Source organism: Panthera uncia, chromosome D1, assembly GCF_023721935.1.
Source record: "Panthera uncia isolate 11264 chromosome D1, Puncia_PCG_1.0, whole genome shotgun sequence".
Classification (NCBI taxonomy): Eukaryota; Metazoa; Chordata; class Mammalia; order Carnivora; family Felidae; genus Panthera; species Panthera uncia.
In genome coordinates, this window is record NC_064808.1 from 31578971 (window position 1) to 31598238 (window position 19268).

Consider the following 19268-nt stretch of genomic DNA (forward strand, 5'->3'; position numbering starts at 1 on the left):
ATCAGAGAGTGTAAATCCTCCATTTTTTCTTCTACAAAATTGTTTTAGTTACTCTGCATCTTTCCATATACAATTTAGAATTTCTCTGATCATGTTTGCTTTAATAAGGCCTGCCACATTTGGGATTGCATTAAAAATATAGATCATTTTGGAGGAAATTGACATCTTAGTAATATCAAATTTTAAATCTGTAAACATGATTTTTCTTTCTATTTGTGTCATCTTTAATTTCTGTCAGTGATTTTTTTTTTTTTAGTTTTCAAGGTACAGTGGTATTACACATGTTTTGTTAAGTGTATCCCTAAGAATTTCATGGTTTTGGTGATGAGAACAGTTATTTTGCTTATTCCTGATAGTATGTTAATGACTTCCATGTCTGGTTTTGATATCAGAGTACTACTGAGCTCTTAAAATGAGTTTGAATATTTACACTTTTTTTTTCTGTTTTCCAAAATAATTCATGTGGTGATTGGTATTATTTCTTCCTAAATGTGTGATGGAATCTGGCAGTGAAGCTATTCAAGGCTGGAGTTTTCTTTGTGGGAAAGTTTTAAATTCCGAATTGTTTTTACAGATAGAAGGTTATTCAGATCCTTTCTTTTCTTTTTGAATCAGTTTTGGAAAATGGAATATTTTAAGGAATTTGACATTTCATTTAAGTGGAATTAATTGACATAAAATTGTTTTTAACATTCATTCATCTCTGTGTCTGTATGATCTGTGATCTGCCACTTATCTGTGTGACCTTAGGCACATGGCTTAACCTCTTTGTGCCTTCATTTCCCATTTGTAAGGTAAGATCATAATAGTGCTCACCTCATATTGTGGTCATAAGAATTGACATAGTACAAACGTAGAAAGTATATAGAAAAGTAACAGGAAGAGTCAGCACTCAGTAAATGTTAGCTGTTATAATTGAAGACAATGTAGGGACTGGGTGACTCCTCGTTGATGAGTTGTGGAAAAGTCTCATGCGTCAGTGAGCCAGATATGCTACAAGATCCTTTTCAATCTCGTAGCTTTTCTGACAGTAGAGTAGTTAAAATCCAGTATTGTTTCCGTGGAAATCAGATTCTCAGCAAGAAAGGATTCCTTTTTGGAGCTATCATCTGGCCAGCAAGACAGAAGTACACTTAGCAACTTGGGGAATGACTCAGGCTTTGATTTTTAAGACTTGCTTTTCCTGCATAGGACTGGACATATATTGTATGTAATTGATGTTTGTTACTTGGGTGTTAATTGAATTGCTTATATTAAAGTATTCTACAAGATGCTTTCAGTGGAAGAATTTTTTTTCTTAGCCCATATTTCTTTGCTCCATGAAGGGTGATGCATATGGCATCTGTATTGCATATACTTATGCCTTGCATGTTGTTTTCTACACCTTTGATAAAGAGAGCTAGCCATGTCATTGGCTTATTTAGAATGTGACTGTGTTGGTAAATTGTATTCTGAATGAAAAAGAAAAAAACATTGAGTTATAGTCCAATTTTTTTCTGTAAAGAGCCAGATAAATAGTTTAGGCTTTGCAGGCCATACACTCTGTTGTAGCCATTCAACTTTGCTGTTGTGGTACAAAAATAGCCATAGACAACAAATATATAAATAAATTGGTATGGCTCCATTTCAATAAGACTTTATTTACAAATATAGGTGGCTAGTGGACCATATTTGGCTTGGGGACCATTGTTGGCCAACCTCTGATCTGTGTAAGACTTACAAGAATTGTATAGCTAGAGATTTGTCTATATGTACCCTTATAGCAGTATCTAATGGTCCAAAATGTTATTTTTTTGTTCTCTGTAACTCACTGATGGAGAAGATTTTATCTAAGTGTTCATATTGGCAAACTGTCCAAGAAATGTAGGTATATCGCTCCTATTTTAGAGTGAAGGTCAACATTTATTAAAACATACAAAATTCAGGATAGTCTAACAGGTTGTAATTTCTGTTCACTATCAATATATCTGTATTGAATACCTACTATTTACTTAGCACTGTACAGGCTCTGAGTTTACTTTCATGAGCAACGTCTTTGTTACTGTTATCATGAAACTTACAGCCCAGTTGGTAGACTAAAATTGACCAGGTATGTTACATATTTTCATAAGCCACATTGTGTCGGTCGCTATGTTTCCACCTATTTTAAGAAATAACTGAAGTTTGAAAGATTACTTCCTATAACACTCATTGCTTGTATGAGCATAATTATAAATATTCCAATTAAAACTCCTTCATTTTTATTTAAGAAAAAAAAAGAAAGGGAACAAAAAATTAATAAAGAAATGGAGGAAAAAGCAGCAAAGGAGATGGAGAAAGAACATTTGCAAGAAAAGGCAAAAGAAAAATATCAGGAATGGTTGAAGAAAAAAAATGCTGAAGAATGTGAGAAGAAGAAGAAAGAAAAGGTATTTTTATTAAAGTGACCAGTTGAGATGTATGGCTTTGGTGTTCATACATGCCAACTATATTGTATAAAAAGTTTCTCACGGAGGGGATGCTCTCGGGTGGCTCAGTCAGTTAAGTGTCCGACTTCCACTCAGGTTGTGATCTTGCAGTCTCGCGGTGGATTTGAGCCCCGCGCCGGGCTCTGTGTTGACAGCTCAGAGCCTGGAGCCTGCTTCAGATTCTGTGTCCCCCTCTCTCTCTGCCCCTCCCCTGCTCACGCTGTTTCTCTCTCTGTCTCAAAAATAAATAACAATTTTTTTTTTAATTTAGTAAAAAAAATTTTTTTTAAGTTTCTTATGGAAAATTGGTACCATCTTAGCATAAAATAAATATATGAAGCTATCCCTACTTATTTATACTATGTGTAAGTTTCAGAAATGAATATGAATTGTGGTTTTGTTAGGTTGACAAATATTAATAAGCCTGTTGATATATTTTCAGTCTGGTTCAAACTTTATCATTGTTTATGTTTTAAATATTTTTAATGTGTTTTTATGAAAGTCTTATTACATTTTATTAATTACTGTTCTATTTTAAAACAACAAATTGTTGGCGCGCCTGAGTGGCTCAGTTGTTAAGCATCCGACTGACTCTTGGTTTCAGCTCAGGTCATGGTTTCACAGTTCCTGAGTTTGAGCCCTGTGTCCAGCCCTGTGCTGACAGCACAGAGCCTGCTTAGGATTCCCTCTCTCTCTGCCCCTCCCTGCCTGCCTCTCTCTCCCTCTCTCTCCCTCTCTCTCTCTCTCTCTCTCAAAAGTAAATAAACGTTAAAAAAAAAAAAACCCATAAAATTGCTTTTTTCTTCTTGGGTTTGACGTCTTACTGTTGTTTAGAGGCAGCCATCTTTATTTAGATCATATCCCTGATCATGTCAAATTTTGCTCTCAAATTATATAAATATGACTTAGTATTTATGATCACGCCTTTGGGGTGGGGAGCTACTGGGGAAAAGAGTCAGTGCAATTTGAATAGAATTTTTAGTTATAGAATATCACTAGAGATTCTTTGGTCTTGTCATTTTAAGGAAAAAGAAAAACAACGGCAAGCTGAATTACAGGAAAAAAAGGAAATAGCAGAGAAAAAGTTTAAGGAATGGTTGGAAAATGCAAAAAATAAACCTCGTCCAGCTGCAAAGGGCTATGGTTATGCCAACGGAAAACTTACAGGTTGGTTTTAATGTTATGTGGCTTACATAAATATGGCTTGCAGGAGCAAATATTATACATTATGTTTCCTTTTGACAGAAATAGAAATGTGTAAAAATCATTTTTCTTTCAAATTACTATTTTCTGGAAGATTATAACACACTGTGTTCCTATAGAGATACAATAAATTTATTGTCATTCTCTATAAATCAGGTATATTTTAAAGGCAGTAGTTGCGAAAGTAATGATTTGTAACATTAAGAAACACATTGAAACTTTCTTATGTTTTTGGCTTTTGAAGCCTTAAGGAGGATGCATTTAAGGGGCCTTTTTTTCCTCCCCTTCCTGTAACCCTCCCTGAGGCAGAACTTGCAGCGTCTCGGGCACATTTGTTTTGCAGGGCGGAGTACTGCGCGGCGTGTGACCCCGACACAAAACCGGTGGGCCTTCGGGCTTGCCCTTGTTGGAAATGGCGCTGCATGTTTTTCTTTGTGCCTCATGTTGGAAGCTCAGGCCTTGCTGACAGCTGCCTTCACTTGTTTAAGTGATTTATTATTAAAAAATACTCCCATTCTGTTCTGTTCACACAATAGAACATATTCCAGACTTTGTTTTGACCATCTTGGTGAAGTGTGTGTTGACATATCTCTGCAGTCAAAGTGGGTTGCCAGTGTCTGAACGACACATTCCTGCTGTCAGGGTTCAGGCCTCTCCCACATGTCATAGAAGTCATCCATTACAGCTAGTAGGCACCGGGCATGGTCTGCTCTTTTTTCTTCTTTTCCTGTCTGAAAAAAAATAGTAATAAGCGGTGGTTTTGACCAAAGGATTGGATGGGAAAGTGAAAACTTTAGGTGGGAATATACGTATTTACTAGAAGTTATTTGCTAAAATAATGGATTATTTTATTAATTTTTTTGCAATTTAAATGAGTTTTGTTCAAATAAACTTTTGTCTGCAAATGCTCTACTGCTTTTAATAAGCAAAATTTTAGTGATATTATGAAATCTGATCAATTTGAGTGATAGTAATGTAGAATTCCAGTCATTATGAATAAGAGTTTTGTTCACTTTAGCTAAATATGCACTATTGCAATATACTTTTTTTTCTCTCTCTCTCTAAAGTTTAGTATCTGACTAGGGAAAACTAGTACAGAATCAGTGGTTTCCCAGACTGAGGTAAGAAAATGAAGATTTTGTTCAATTTAAGGGTTCAAAAAGGGATTTCCTAGTAAAATTTTTATATGAGGTTTTATTTATATAGATTTTAAGAACACTCTTTGGACTTCTAGAATTATCATTTATGTTTTAATTTTTACTGCAGTACTTACTGTATTGGAAAAATGTTACTTGTTTGAAAATATTTTAGAGTTCAAGTTTTAAATGGATTAAGTTGGCTTCTCAGTGATATTTTTGCCCTTTTGATACTGTAACATTTTTCTAGGAATTTAAAAATAAGTAGTTTCTTTGATCTTAAGAAGTTTTTTCTTGTTTTGTTCTGACTTTTTAATAATTTTAGATTTTTACAGTGGAAATTCTTATCCAGAACCAGCCTTTTATAACCCAATTCCATGGAGACCCATTCATATGCCTCCTTCCAAAGAAGCTAAGGACCTATCAGGAAAGAAGACTAAAAGGCCTGTAATAAGTCAGCCACACAGGTCATCGTCTCTGGTGGTTCAGAAAGCCAGAAACAATCTTTGCCTTGGAACTCTGTGCAGAATACAAAGATAGCAGATATGGGAAATTGCATGCTTTTACCTGGAGCTATTTAATTTTAAAATTAGAATAGTTTTTTTACTGTTCAGGCAGCAGCTCAACATTTGATGTGATTATTAACAAGTTCATGTTTTTGCATTTGTATATGTTGTCCTTCCTTAGAGTTAATTGAGGAAGATGTTTTATACATTTTTATTTTTATAAGTGCTTCAAGGTAGATCTTGGCATATTGTTTCACAGGATAGGTGACTGGATATCTAACAATTGTGTTTCTATTTAGCTTGTATTAAAACGACATTGTAATACCAGTAAAACCAACAATTTGTATGGTGTTCTTTCATACTCTGTTTATTTGCGTTTATGTTTATCATAGTAAGATTAAGCTTAAATTGTTCAAATAAGCTTTTGTAAACTGCATGCTCAAAATAACTCTTAGAAGAATCTAAATGGTTAGACTTCTAGAGTAATCAAACACAGTCTTCCTTGATAGCTTTTGGTGTATTTTTCCTTATGTATACATTTTTAAATAACTAGAGGCATGTTTTTTATAACAAAGAAATGAGGGTTGAGTTTTTGAAAGGGAAACTTAAAAGCATTGTTATAGGCTCTGGATCTTAGGTTAACATGTAGCAATCTTGAGACACTAATAGTATTTTGCTGTACTTCGTACAAATACTTATACATTCATTATAATTAGGTAGTTAATTTTGAAATTAAGGTTAGCAGTACATTATTTTTTAATGTTAAGGGTTAAGTGATATTTATTGAAGCTAAGATCTTACTAATGAATACATAATAAGGAAAGTAGTTCAAAGGATTACTGAACTAGCATTCAGCACTTTTTACTAAATTTTAAAAGTCTGTATCTTTTTTTAGGGACCGTCAAGAAATGAAGATTTGTTGTGGCAATATAAAGTTCAGTAAATTGATTTAACAGTGATTCCTATTTAGAATATACATATTCCATGTTTCTGCTAGGTTAGTAATTTGCCAAGTTTCTAGTGACTAACGGGCAGTGGTGTTGACCAACGCAAAGGAGCGACAGTAGAATCTTTGAAGGGCATTCACGTCATCAGAAATCTAGGAAAATTCACTTCTAAGCAGGAAACAGTTTGGGAGGCGCCAGTAGGGTTTGTTGGGACGGAATAGTGGTCAGACTTATAAGCCTGACCATCCTTCTCAGAACCTCTTAGACATAGTGATATTTTCAGACAATCATTCCACTTGAACAAATTCACCCCTGTAGAGAGAACGTGCAATTTGCCAGTGTAGTGATAAACTTGTGTGTTGCTTATCGCTAAGTATCCATAGGCCTGAATTCCTGCGAGTTTTAGATGTATGTTATATTTAAGAAACCTTCAATTTCACACAGTAGATTCAGGTGTTTAGGCAACTTCTAGCTATAACCGTAATTCTAGTAATACTTTGCTCAATCAGTCATTAATTACTTTGACCAGTATTACAGCCGTCTCTCCTTGTCTCTGGTTTCGCTTTCCATGGCTTTAGTTACCTGTAGTCAACCACTGTCCCAAAAGAGGGTAACTATAGTACAATAAGGTATTTTGAAAGAGAAGCCACATTCACATAACTTATTACAGTATATTGTTGTAATTTGTTCTGTATTATTGTTAATCTCTCACTGTGCCTAATTTACAAGTTAAACTTCATCATAGGTATGTGTGTATAGGGAAAACCAGTATATCTAGGGTTTGGTACTATCTGTGGTTTCAGGCACCCACTAGGGAGGGGTCTTGGAACGTATCCCCACAGATAAGGGGGAACTATTGTAATTGAACATTTACTCTGTAACAGATGTTTTGCATACTGATTTAGGAATTTAAATGACATATTTCTTTAATTCAGTCAACATTTTCGGCCTAACCAGGAAAACCTATAACAGACTAAATGCTATAATACACTGCTTAAAAATGAAGTACAGGGGCATCTGGGTGGCTCAGTCGGTTAAGCATCCAACTTTAGCTCAGGTCATAATCTCACCGATCTCGTGGGTTTGAGCCCCGCCTCGGGCTCTGTGCGGACAGCTCAGAGCCTGGAGCCTGCTTCAGATTCTGTGTGTCCCTCTCTCTCTGCCCCTCCCCCTCTCACACTCTGTCTCTCAAAAATAAACATTAAAAAAAAAATCAAGTTCAAAGTTCATCTGGGAGCATAAATGAGAGGTAGTTCAGCCTATGAAGGGATTAAGAAAGGCTACAAAGAGAAGGTGACATTTGAGCTGGTAAAAAATAAGCAGGAGTTTTCTGGATGGTCACGAGCTGACCATACTCATTAACATGCAGCAAGAAGTATCTGGGAGAGAAGTAGGGGTCAGAGTAAAAAAGGTTCTGTGTATGCTGCAGAATTTGGACCTGATCCTAAGGACGTGTGATGTCCTTTTTTACTTCTCCAGTGATCCACTGTAAAAAGATTTTGATACCAAACTTATTTACTATTAAAATCCATTTTTTATTAATTGGAAACTTCAGTCAACATATCTGATCACCAGGAGGTTAGTGTTTTTAACCTGAATCCATTTTTCTTGATGTCCGGATACTTGATATTTTATGCATTACAGACGACATTATAACATTTGAAATTTCTGTTGAGGTTTTTAAAATCTGTTTGACTTTTACTACCACTTTGGAAGTGTTCTGAAATATCTAGGTAACCTATAATGTCAACAAATTCATGATCCAAGGGAAAGAACACAGGTATTGTAGACCTAAGTCTGTGAGTCCTGGTTTTATGTCTGTTTACCTGGAAGATGCCTCATTTTTTCAATGTTTAATACCTTATCTAATTTAGAAACTTATGGGGTTATAAAATAATAAGTGGGAGTATGTAAAAATGAAAGTTTCTTTTTGTATGATAATTCTGATAAGATATACCAAAGATATTCTTTGTCTTTAGTGATAATTGATTTATATAATAACTGGCTTCAGTTAAAGATTTACCAACAGTAAGTTAACTGGTCAGTGCTTGGGATGGACTTTCATTTACCCCTATTCTAAAAATAAAAAGGGAATACTGTGTTCATTTCTTTCAAATCGATTCAGTAAATATTTGTTGAATATCTAATATATGCTAGTTAATATTCTAGATGCTGGAGGTTCATCTGTGCATAAGAGAGCCCCTGCATGCTGCCCTCATGGGATCTTATGTGACTGGGATGGGAAACATACTAAGCATGTAAACAAACAGCACTTTATCTGGCTCTAGGTGTTGTAAAGAAAATAAGACAGAATATTGTGATAAATAGTTAACAGGGTAGAGGAGGGAGTCCACTACTTTAGATGGATGGGCTTCTTTGAAGCCTTGCCAAAACCTGGGGAAAGAGATATCCAGTCAAAGGGAACAGACAGTACAGAGGTCCTAGAGCAAAAATGAATTTGCTATATCTGAAAAAAGGCCAGTGTGGCTAGAGAGGAGCCAGTGATGGGGAAAATAATAGGAGTTAAGGTTAGAGGGTCAGAGTATATATAATCCTGAGTTCACTAGATCAGGTTTTATTCTAATTATATTGAGATGCCTCTGGAAGATTTTAAGAAGGGGATTGATATAATCTGGTTTATACTTTGAGATTACTCTGGCGGCTGTGAAGAAATTGGCTTGTTGGGGACAAAGAATCAAATAAGGGAGACTCATGGGGAGGATTTTGCAGTATCCAGGAAAAGAGCTCATGTAGTTTGGAGTAAGATGGCAGCCGCAGCCTGGTAAGAGGGAGAGATGGATTTGGGTTATACTTTGGTGGTCGGGCAAACAGGACTGCTAACATTTGGATGTCAGGTTGAGGGAAGGAAGAAAAATCAGATAGGACTTCTAGTCATATGCCTGATCAGCTGGGTGAATTTCATATTACAGTAATCAGAAGATGTGGTAGGAGCAGGTTCATTGCTGAGATGGGGGAGAGGAGTCCTGACCTAGATCTCTTAGGTTTGCAGTACCAACTTAATAGCCTGGTGAGGATGACAGATATTTTGTGTCTGATGCTCAGGAGACAGCCAAGATTAGAGAGAAATTTAAGTGACATTAGTATGTAGGTGGTATTTAAAAGCATAGGGACTGGATCACATTACCTAGGGAGAGTTTAGATAGTAAAAAGAGAGGGCTCAGTATCCCAATATTTAGAAATTGAGCAGCCAGCAAGGATCCTGCAAAGGAGCATTCGGTGATGTCGAAGGAAACCCAGTAGGTGTGATCCAGAAGCAAGGAGTTGTGAGGTCTGTCCAGTGCTGCTTGAGAGATATGGAAAGCTGGAAAGAGCCTTCATAATTGGATGTGGTAAGAAGAAGAAAGGTCATTATTGACCTTGGTATTGAATACTTTCTGCATGCCAACAGCATTCTGTGTGCTTTTACGTGTACTAACTTTTTTAGTCCTCATGACAACCGTATGAGACAGTTGCCTTTATTATCCCCATTTTCTAGCTAAGGAAATTGAGTCATAGAGAAATTATGCTGCTTTTGTACCTAGTGACTCACAGAACAGGGATTGGAACTCAAGAGGTCAAAGTCCAAGCCTAACAACCATATTCTGTTTCCCTCCTATGTAATATGTATAATGAGAAAAACTGGTATGAGGGGCACCTGGGTGGCTCAATCGGTTGAGCGTCTGACTCTTGATTTCCACGCAGGTCACAATCTCATGATTCATGGGATCCAGTCCTGTTTTGGGCTCCACACTGAGTGTGGAACCCACTTGGGATCCTCTCTCTAACCTCTCTGCTGCTCCTCTGCTCTTGTGCTCTCTCTTTCTCTCAAAATAAATAAGAGAAGTAAGTTGAAGAGAGAGTGCAGGTGAGAACATGGAGACTATACGTGAAGACAACTCTTGGGAGAAGTTTTATTGTGGAGAGGAGATAAATGGGATGGGAGCTGGAAGAGGACATAAGGTCAAAGACAGTTTTTGTTTGTTTTGCTTCAAGATGGTTGATAGGAAACATATTTCTGTGCTGATGTTGATAATCAGGGCAAAAGAGGGGACTTGAAGAGTTAGGAGAGATCAAGGATGATTGTAGGAATGCTTATATAGAAGCAAGGAAATTTCCTTCACGTTGACAGGAGAGAGAGAACACATAGTGCATCGGTTCAGATGTAGCTGGATTTAAAACTGGTGGTAGGAGGATGAGAGAGGTAGTTCTTGTCTGGCAGCTTCTGGGTTCTCAAGTGTGAAGGGAAGCAAGTAAAGGGATAGAAATTGTTGCAAGTAGGAGAGAGAAGGGAAAGGTAAGAGAATGAGCATCTTACTGGAGGTGGGGGAGGAATAAATTTACCAGATAAATTAATGGGATTTACTGATGAGCGATGCTATTGCCATTTGATATTTTTGTTCCCAATTGGGACCAATGAGCAGAACTCTGTCATGTTTTACTCCATTTCTGGAGAAAAGTTTAGCTGTTTGGGATTAAGAGCAGAGCTGGGCTTAATTGGGGTTGGACAAAGAGGGCAAGTAAGATGGAGGGAGAACAGAATAAAGCATTTAGAGAGTGTTTTCTGGGAGTGATCAGAGCACTGAAACATGGCATCTAATAGGGATGATGGCGGATGGTGAGGAAGAGGTTTTCAGCTGGTGAGTGTCTCCAGTGCTCTTGCAGAATGCTAGGTTGGAGGGGCTGGAGGGAAGCTGAAGAGCTAGGAGCAGTCAGATGGTGATGATGACAAGATCAGACTATCACCATGGCAGTGGGTGGCCCAGATGGAGTCTGTCGATGGAATTGAAGAAATTAAGAAACCAACAGGCCAGGATTTGAGTGGGGGGGGGGTTATATATGGTTACAATTGTCAAGAATTATGACAGTAATGTTAGAAGATGGTGAGCTGGGTGCTAGAATTTCAGTAACCAGGGTGACTTGGCCATGAGACAGAAAGAGCAATATTGGCTAGTGTGGTCAGCTGACATATCCTTCAGAAGAAATGAGAGTGTTGAAGGGGGTAGGAAGTGAAGCAGTTTGAAAGTGGCAACGGGGATCAGTGCTATCTCCACTAACTCCCAGCCTTGAGGTATACCCTGAAAGTGGGAGGCTGTAAAGGAAGAGCATTTTCAGGAGTCCACTCAGGCATGAAAAGCTTTTAAAACCATGGCAATAGCAGGATGGCTTGGGCCGGGTGGGCAGGGAGTAGAGACTAAAGACAGAGCCACCAGTAATGGTATTATGTAACCAGTCCCTGGAGAGGTGACAGAATCAGATGAGGACAGTGGGATTGAGAGGAGAAATGTGTGAAAAATCTATCGAAAGTAGAACTTGGAAAGGATTGTTTTCAGAGCTAACTGATGTTGACAATATTAGTGGAGAGAGAGAATACAGAAAAGGACACATTTGAAACAGGGGTTCTCTCTCCTATTAAATTGCTAATGAATAATGAAGGCAGTATATATACATGGCTTCAGAATCAAATCATACTAAAAGGTTTTTGATGGAAAACCGCTTTGCCTCACTTCTCTCTGCCTTCAGGGTCCTGCTCCCTTGGGGACATTTACTTGCATTATTTTTTGTTGCTTTCCTCCCACTATCCTCTGCTCCCTTTTTCTGCCATTTGTTCAGGCAGTTATTAGTGTTCCTGAATCAATGCTCTATTTTTCTTTTTAATTTGTCCCTTCAATCTCCACCCCCTCTCTAGGAAGAGGGACCGAGATTTCTTTGATGTTATCTTCTAGTTTTTTCTTCTAAGTTTTTTTATGGCTACCTCATTTTAGATTCCAAGCATGCTCTTTTTCCTGTTTATTCCTTTCTCATGCTATCCTATACTTATTTTATGGTTGTAATATCTTTTCTTATCTCTAAGGACATTAATTGCATTTTTTGCCTTTCTTAATTGGCTGTGTTTCCTCCAGGTGCCCTTTTTTTCCCTTCATTTTCTCTCTCTCTCTCTCTCTCTCTCTCTCTCTCTCTCTCTCTCTCTCTTTTTTTGGTCCTCAAATGTTTGTTAATCCCTGTCTGACACTTATGTTCATAATATGAATCCCTGTCTGTTCAGACTTAAGAATAGGGCATTAAAAAGCTGAGTGGAAGCTGTGTGGGCACAGGCAGGCTTGTTGATGGTGGATTTTGTTTGTTTTTGAGGAAGCTTCCAAATACTTGGAAGTCTTCTCCTGAGGCTATTCAGTTTCTTAGAGAAGAATCTTCTAATCTTCCTGGGGGATACAAGCCAGCTGCCAGTTTTCCTGAGTAGAGTCTGGGAAGGTGGCTCCACGTATCACCATTCATAATGTAAACTATTATGTCACCGTGTTTCAGCCCAGTCAGTGCAGGAGCTCTGTCTCCCTGGTAGCTGGGGTCTCCATGTGCAATTTCGGTAGGCTGAATCAGTTCCTCTCTCCACCCCCCCCAGTATATATTTCAGGTTTTAGAGACCTTTAAACAGTAAAAGAGAAAAGGAAGGGAAAAATGCACCTGGAGGAGACAGAGCCAATTTAAAAAGAAGGAAAAAATGCAACTATCATTAGTATTTTTAGAGATGAGGGGGAAAGAAAATGCTACATCCATATTCTCCTAATTTGATTATTTTACCTCCATCCACTTTCTACCTTCTAACAATGCGTTGAAATCTTCAGTTAGCTATTGTGTTCTGTTCTCCTTGCCCTTGTGGATTTGTACTTTTTATTTCCCCTTAAATTCCTTTGCCATTTAGCAGGGAAAGGAGAAATTTGCATTTTATTAACCTGCTGCTTAATTGAAATCCTAACTTTAGTTGTGAGCAGATTGACATACGGGTGCTTGTGGAGACACAGGTTTGTTGCCCAGGTGAGGAATTCAGTTTAGGGATAGATTTTTAGACTTCCTTGGTTTAACATAATTATTGAAGCTATGGAGATGGGTAACACTTCCCCAGGGGAGTTTGAAGTATGGCATCCTTTGATTCATTCGACACATATTTGTCAAGTGCCTACCGCATGCTGGCAGGGAGAAGATGCACTAGGCCAGAATGTAGGGAACTGCTAGAAAGATAAGGAAGAAGGAAAGAAGGCACCGGAAGAGCAAAGGGAAAGGTGGAAGGGGATGAGAGGAGAGTGCTCCCACTGGGGAGGGAATTTTAGGGAAGGGAGCAGAGACGTTTTGCATAATGTTAAGTGCTACGTAAGAGTTCAGACGGGTGAATGAAGCCTTCTCTTGATTATTCCACTCATTCTTATTGACTGTCTAGCACAGTGCTTGATTCTGCGATTAGAGTGGTCAACAAGACTGACCTGATATGGACCTGTTAGAGCTTCCATTCTAGCCAAGACAGGGCGTTAAACCAGGACCAGGACCTATCTTAAAGCATGAGCTGTGGGGGCACATCAGGAGGAAGCTAACTTTGTGGGGGGATGAGGAAACGCTTCCAAGTAGGAGTGATTAAGGTAGGACCCAGTTTTGAGTACCTGAGTAAGTGAAACTTAGCATTTAATTACTTTGGAGGCTGGAGAGGAAGGAATAGGCTTAGAACAGGGATGGTTCCACGGGCAACTTTTTTAGAGACCAAGGATTGGTAATGTGACAGCTTTTGAACACCAAAGAACCTTTCAGATGGGTTGTATACATTAACACACTCTACAAAGTTACAAGGGAAATCTCTAAAATCTTAGTCATTTCTACAGAAAAAATCCTTAATATTCCACAGGAAAGTAAACCTTGAAGTTTGATGGTTAAAAATAGACCATCTGTGGCTTCAGGTTCTGAAGTAATACAGATGGGGCTATTTATTTAAAAAATAAATCACTAGTGATCTAATTAGCAACTCAAAGGTTGGCCTCTCACAGACTTGCTTAGTGTCATGTCCAGGACCCAGATGAAGGACAAAGTATGGAGTGGTTTACACTGCACCAGCAAATTACACTTTACGACTTAAACTAAAAACTAATTTTTCTTTATTGAAAAAAGAAAACATGGCAAATAATATTCAAGTGTTTACTGTGCCCATTAGTATTCCAAATTAAATTCATGTGTTGGCTTGACAAAAAATAAAACACACAAAGTTACTTTGCAGTGAATTTACCTACTGTTGATAATGGCAGTCTGCCTGAGAGAAAAAAATTTTTCAGAAAGGGCAGTGGTATCTTGAAATTCCTTTTAAAATTGGAAGGTGGTAGGAACACTCGAGAAGGGAAAATATTCAATTATCTGTCAACAGGGAGAAAGTTGTACCTTATGTGTGAGAGAAAGAAGTTGGCCAGGAACACTGTGCTTTTCTTTCCCAGAAACCACAGAGCCTCCTCCTTTCCCCTTCTCATTCATGTGCTCTAGGCTGATGGAACTAGCACAGAACTTGGAAAAAAGGGGGAGCCTCTCCCTTCCCACCAGCTTCATGGTCCTGGGAACCACCTGAGAGCCATAGGGAGATGGAAGCAATCTTGGTTTCTCTTTGGTGGCATGGGAGTGGAATGTTTTCAACTTTAGTTTGAATAAATTTACCAAAACTGCCCAGCACCTCCCAGTCTATGACTTCCACCTCCCTCAGCCCGGGGCTTTGCTTTGTTGGTGTGGGCTGAGATGCAAAGTGCCCACACAGGTAAATCTATAAGGCAAATCTTAAAAGATGTTTGTCTCTCAGTAAAATAGAGGAAAGTCTCACTAATTTATTTACCTGTCCAGTGAAGACATTAGCCTAGATGATCGTGAGGCCCCTTTCTGCACTGTTTCTGTTATTCTGTGTGGTTCGTTTCTGCATTTGTAGGATGAGGACTGCTTATACCTAGTAGGGATGGTGAGGGCAACATCGTCTCCTTCTTAGAGTGTGACATAAAAACGACTGACTTCAGGAATGCTTCCTCTGGTCCATGCCCAGCTTCTGCCAGGAGGCAGCCTGGCTCAGGGGAACAGTAGTCTGGCTGAGTTTGAATATGTGCTCTGCTACCTACACTGTGGGAACTAGACAAGTCTCCACCTCTCCAAGCCTCAGTGTATTCTAAAAAAATTGACTCAATACTTTCTCCAGAAGATAGTTGCAAAGATTAACATACCATGTAAAGGACCCGGCATCATGTGTGACACATAGAAGATGCTTTATTTATCATTTTGTGTCTTTTTTGATGATGGAAGTAGCATTTTATCTCCTGGCAGTAGATTATATGAGGATGCACATTTTCCAACAAGTATCATGACTTGTTAAGGAGAATTACTCATGCTACTGGCATGTTTTCTTCATCGTGATGCCAATTTGTAATCTTTCATAGAACATTTGGCCATTGAAAGTTGCAGTAGCATTTTCAGATAGGTGTATGCTTTATGGGAGCTTTTAACGTAATGGGTTTCTTTGTTAAGATTGTGCAGAAATCTTCCACATGAATGTGATGAGGGACATTCAGGCATATTTTGGCTTTCAATTTGAAGCTTTGCTAATATGCTTCTTGGAGGCGCATTTAAGTTATCTTTGGCTGAAATTATGGAGAGTTGCTCCCATATTTCATACAAATCAAATAGAAAAATTAACTTAAAAAAAGTTCAAGCTGTGTTATGTTAGTTTGGATCCTCTGAGCAACAGGCACCAAGACAGGATAAGTCATGCAAGAGATTGGTTGAGTAGTAGCTTGTAAGGGAAATGGGGAGGGAGCCAGAAAAGTCAGGAGAACCATCAGACCATGATGTAGGTCTGATGCATGTGGAGGAGAGAGGGAGGGAAGAAAGGCTGCTAGAAAGGGCCTTAGTTGCAGTGAAGTTCTAAGAAAAATTCAGCATGGCCGATGAGGCTCCCAACCCAAGCTGCCCATCAAAGAAGTCTGCATCTTATAGCTATGGATCTGTGCTCAGTCCCTGGATGGGAGCAGCATGTGGGAAGAGTGGTATTGGCTCGAACACAGGGGTGGATTCAGAGCATAGCATCTGGGGCCCTTGGTCAATTATGCTTCTGACAGTGAATCTGGCAGGTCATTTCCATGGCCTCCAAACTTCCAGGCACTTCCATCACCTGTGTTACAAGGTCTCATGACCTACATAGTTAATGTTTTCCTCAAGTATTAGTGTCACAAAATGATTGAAAAGGAACATGCGATGCCTCACTGAGATACATCTGATGGTATTATCCAGTGCTAGAAACCTAGGCTTCGTCAATCCTTGACATCCTTCTTCCACATTCTCAACTCCAGCCAATCAGCAACTGAGTTCTGCTGATTTCACTCCCTAACTCTGTGATTCCCTCCATGTGTCTGCACATTAGAACCATCTGGAGATCTTTAAAAAATTCCAAAGGCCAGGCCACATCCAGATCAATTAAATCACAGCTTTATTTATTTATTTTTTTGAACCTTCCCAAATGACTCCAGACAAATTTGGAAACCAGTTTCTTCAATATTTTCAAATCTGACTTCTCTCCATCCCTACTACCATGGCCCTAGTCCTTTCTCATTTGGATGACTGACCAGCTCCCTCTTTGGTCACTGTGCTTATAATCTTTTCCCTCTCATATTTATTCTGTCCACAGAAACCCACTGACCTCCCAGAAATGCAAATCTGATTATGTAACTACTCTGCTTCCAGCTCTCCCACAGCCCCCCACCCCCACATCTAAAGCATCGCTTCCCAACCCTTTCTTCCCCCTGCCCCCACGGCATCCACCAGCATAACACACATCCTCAGCGAGTCTTATACATGGCAATTTTCAACCCTGGGGGAGGAGCATCTGAATATTGGAGAAAGACCCACAGCTTGTGCAACTTGCAAAACAATTTTCTCCTCCACCCCCTTTTTCTTCTTTCCCCTCCCTCATTCTGATGTGTGCTCTCCAGCCAAAGGGATTAAACCTTATGTGGAATACAGGACCACCTTTTTTATCTGCCCTATCTCCATGATCTCATCATCTGCCTTGTTACTTTTGCTACTTAGGCTCCCAACTTCTGAAAGTTCCTGGTATAAATGATGTTGTTCCCATCTTTTATGCCTTTTGCTTATTTCTGTTCTTTCTGGAATGCCTCCCCTTTAACCTTTTTCTGTAGTGCTTTCCCTTTAACTTGACATTTTGAAACCAACCATTAAGTCAACCCTGTGGTCACCTCTGCAAAGCCTTCTCTGACTCACTACTCCAGCCAGGTTGGGACCGACACTTCTTTCATTATCAAAGATCCTGTGTACTTGTTTTATTAATTTTGCAATGTTGTACTAGCAATACCTGTTTTAAGGGATCCATATTCACCATTCTCTTTTTCTAGAATTGTAGCTTTTTTCTTTTTAAAAATAATTTTTATTTTTTTAATGCCATTATAATTAATGTACAGTGTTATATTGGTTTCAGGTATACAATACAGTGATTCAGCAATTCTATACATTACTCAGGGATCACCACATAAGTGCACTCTTTTTTTTTTTTTTTTTTTTTTTTTTAATTTAAATCCAAGTTAGTTAGCATATAGTGCAACAATGATTTCAGGAGTAGATTCCTTAATGTCGCTTACCCATTTAGCCCATCCCTCCACCCACAACCCCTCCAGTAACCCTCTGTTCTCCATGTTTAAGAGTTTCTTATGTTCTGTCCCCCTCCCTGTTCTTATATTATTTTTCCTTCCCTTCCCTTGTGTTCATCTGTTCTGTGTCTTAAAGTCCTCATATGTGTGAAGTCATATGATATTTGTCTTTCTCTGACTAATTTCACTTAGCATAATACCCTCTAGTTCCATCCACATAGTTGCAAACAGCAAGATTTCATTCTTTTTGATTGCTGAGTAATACTCCATTGCATATATATATATATATATATATACCATATCTCCTTTATCCATTCATCTATCGATGGACATTTGGGCTCTTTCCATACTTTGGCTATTGTTGATAGTGCTGCTGTAAACATGGGGGTGCATGTGCCCCCTTTGAAACAGCATAACTGTATCCTTTGGATAAATACCTAGTAGTGCAATTACATGGTCGTAGGGAATTTCTATTTTTAATTTTTTGAGGAACCTCCATACTGTTTTCCAGAGTGGCTGCACCAGTTTTCATTCCCACCAGCAGTGCAAAAGAGATCCTCTTTCTCTGCATCCTTGCCAACATCTGTTGTAGCCTGAGTTGTTAAATTTAGCCATTCTGACGGGTGTGAGGTGACATCTCATTGTGGTTTTGATTTGTATTTCCCTGATGATGAGTGATGTTGAGCACTCTTTCATGTGTCAGTTGGCCATCTGGATGTATTCTTTGGAGAAGTATCTATTCATGTCTTTTGCCCATTTCTTCACTGGATGATTTGTTTTTTGGGTGTTGAGTTTGAGAAGTTCTTTGTAGATTTTGGATACTAACCCTTTATCTGATATGTCATTTGCAAATATCTTCCCCCATTCTGTCAGTTGCCTTTTAGTTTTGCTGATTGTTTCCTTCGCTGTGCAGAAACTTTTTACCTTGATGAGGTCCCAATAGTTCATTTTTGCTTTTGTTTCCCTTGCCTCTGGAGACTTGTTGAGTAAGAAGTTGCTGCAGCCAAGATCAAAGAGGTTTTTGCCTGCTTTCTCCTCGAGGATTTTGATAGCTTCCTGTCTTACATTGAGGTCTTTCATCCACTTTGAGTTTATTTTTGTGTATTGTGTACAAAAGTGGTACAGGTTCATTCTTCTGCATGTCACTGTCCAGTTTTCCCAGGACCACTTGCTGAAAAGACTGTCTTTATTCCATTAGATATTCCTTCCTCTTTGTCAAAGATTAGTTGACCATACGTTTGTGGGTCCATTTCTGTGTTCTCTATTCTGTTCCATTGATCTGAGTGTCTGTTCTTGTGCCAGTACCATACTGTCTTAATGATTACAGTTTTGTAATACAACTTGAAGTCCAGGATTGTGATGCCTCCTTTTTTTTTTTTTTTTTTTTTTTTTTCCCAGGATTGCTTTGGCTATTTGGGGTCTTTTCTGGTTCCACACAAATTTTAGGATTGTTTGTTCTAGCTCTGTGAAGAATACTGGTGTTATTTTGATAGGGATCGCGTTGAATATGCAGATTGCTTTGGGTAGTATCGACATTTTAACAGTATTTGTTCTTCCTATCCAGGAGCATGGAATCTTTTTCCATTTCTTT

General features: G+C 38.6%; 1 protein-coding gene across 7 annotated transcripts in view; it reads left to right on the forward strand.

Moving 5' to 3' along the window:
* The window catches only part of CCDC34 (coiled-coil domain containing 34), a 69391-nt gene that overhangs the window by 18266 nt on the left and 31857 nt on the right, over positions 1-19268 (forward strand). Inside the window, exons 4-7 of one of the 7 annotated variants that reach the window (XM_049649045.1) lie at positions 2250-2408; positions 3473-3614; positions 4718-4771; positions 5112-5190. In XM_049649045.1, the coding sequence (XP_049505002.1) occupies positions 2250-2408; positions 3473-3614; positions 4718-4722 (306 nt within the window). In that variant the 3' untranslated portion in view covers positions 4723-4771; positions 5112-5190. Of the gene's footprint in view, positions 1-2249; positions 2409-3056; positions 3401-3472; positions 3615-3993; positions 4651-4717; positions 4772-5111; positions 5657-19268 lie in introns of those variants that run through there. The other 6 variants (XM_049649007.1, XM_049648998.1, XM_049649014.1 and 3 more) reach the window with 6 other exon arrangements.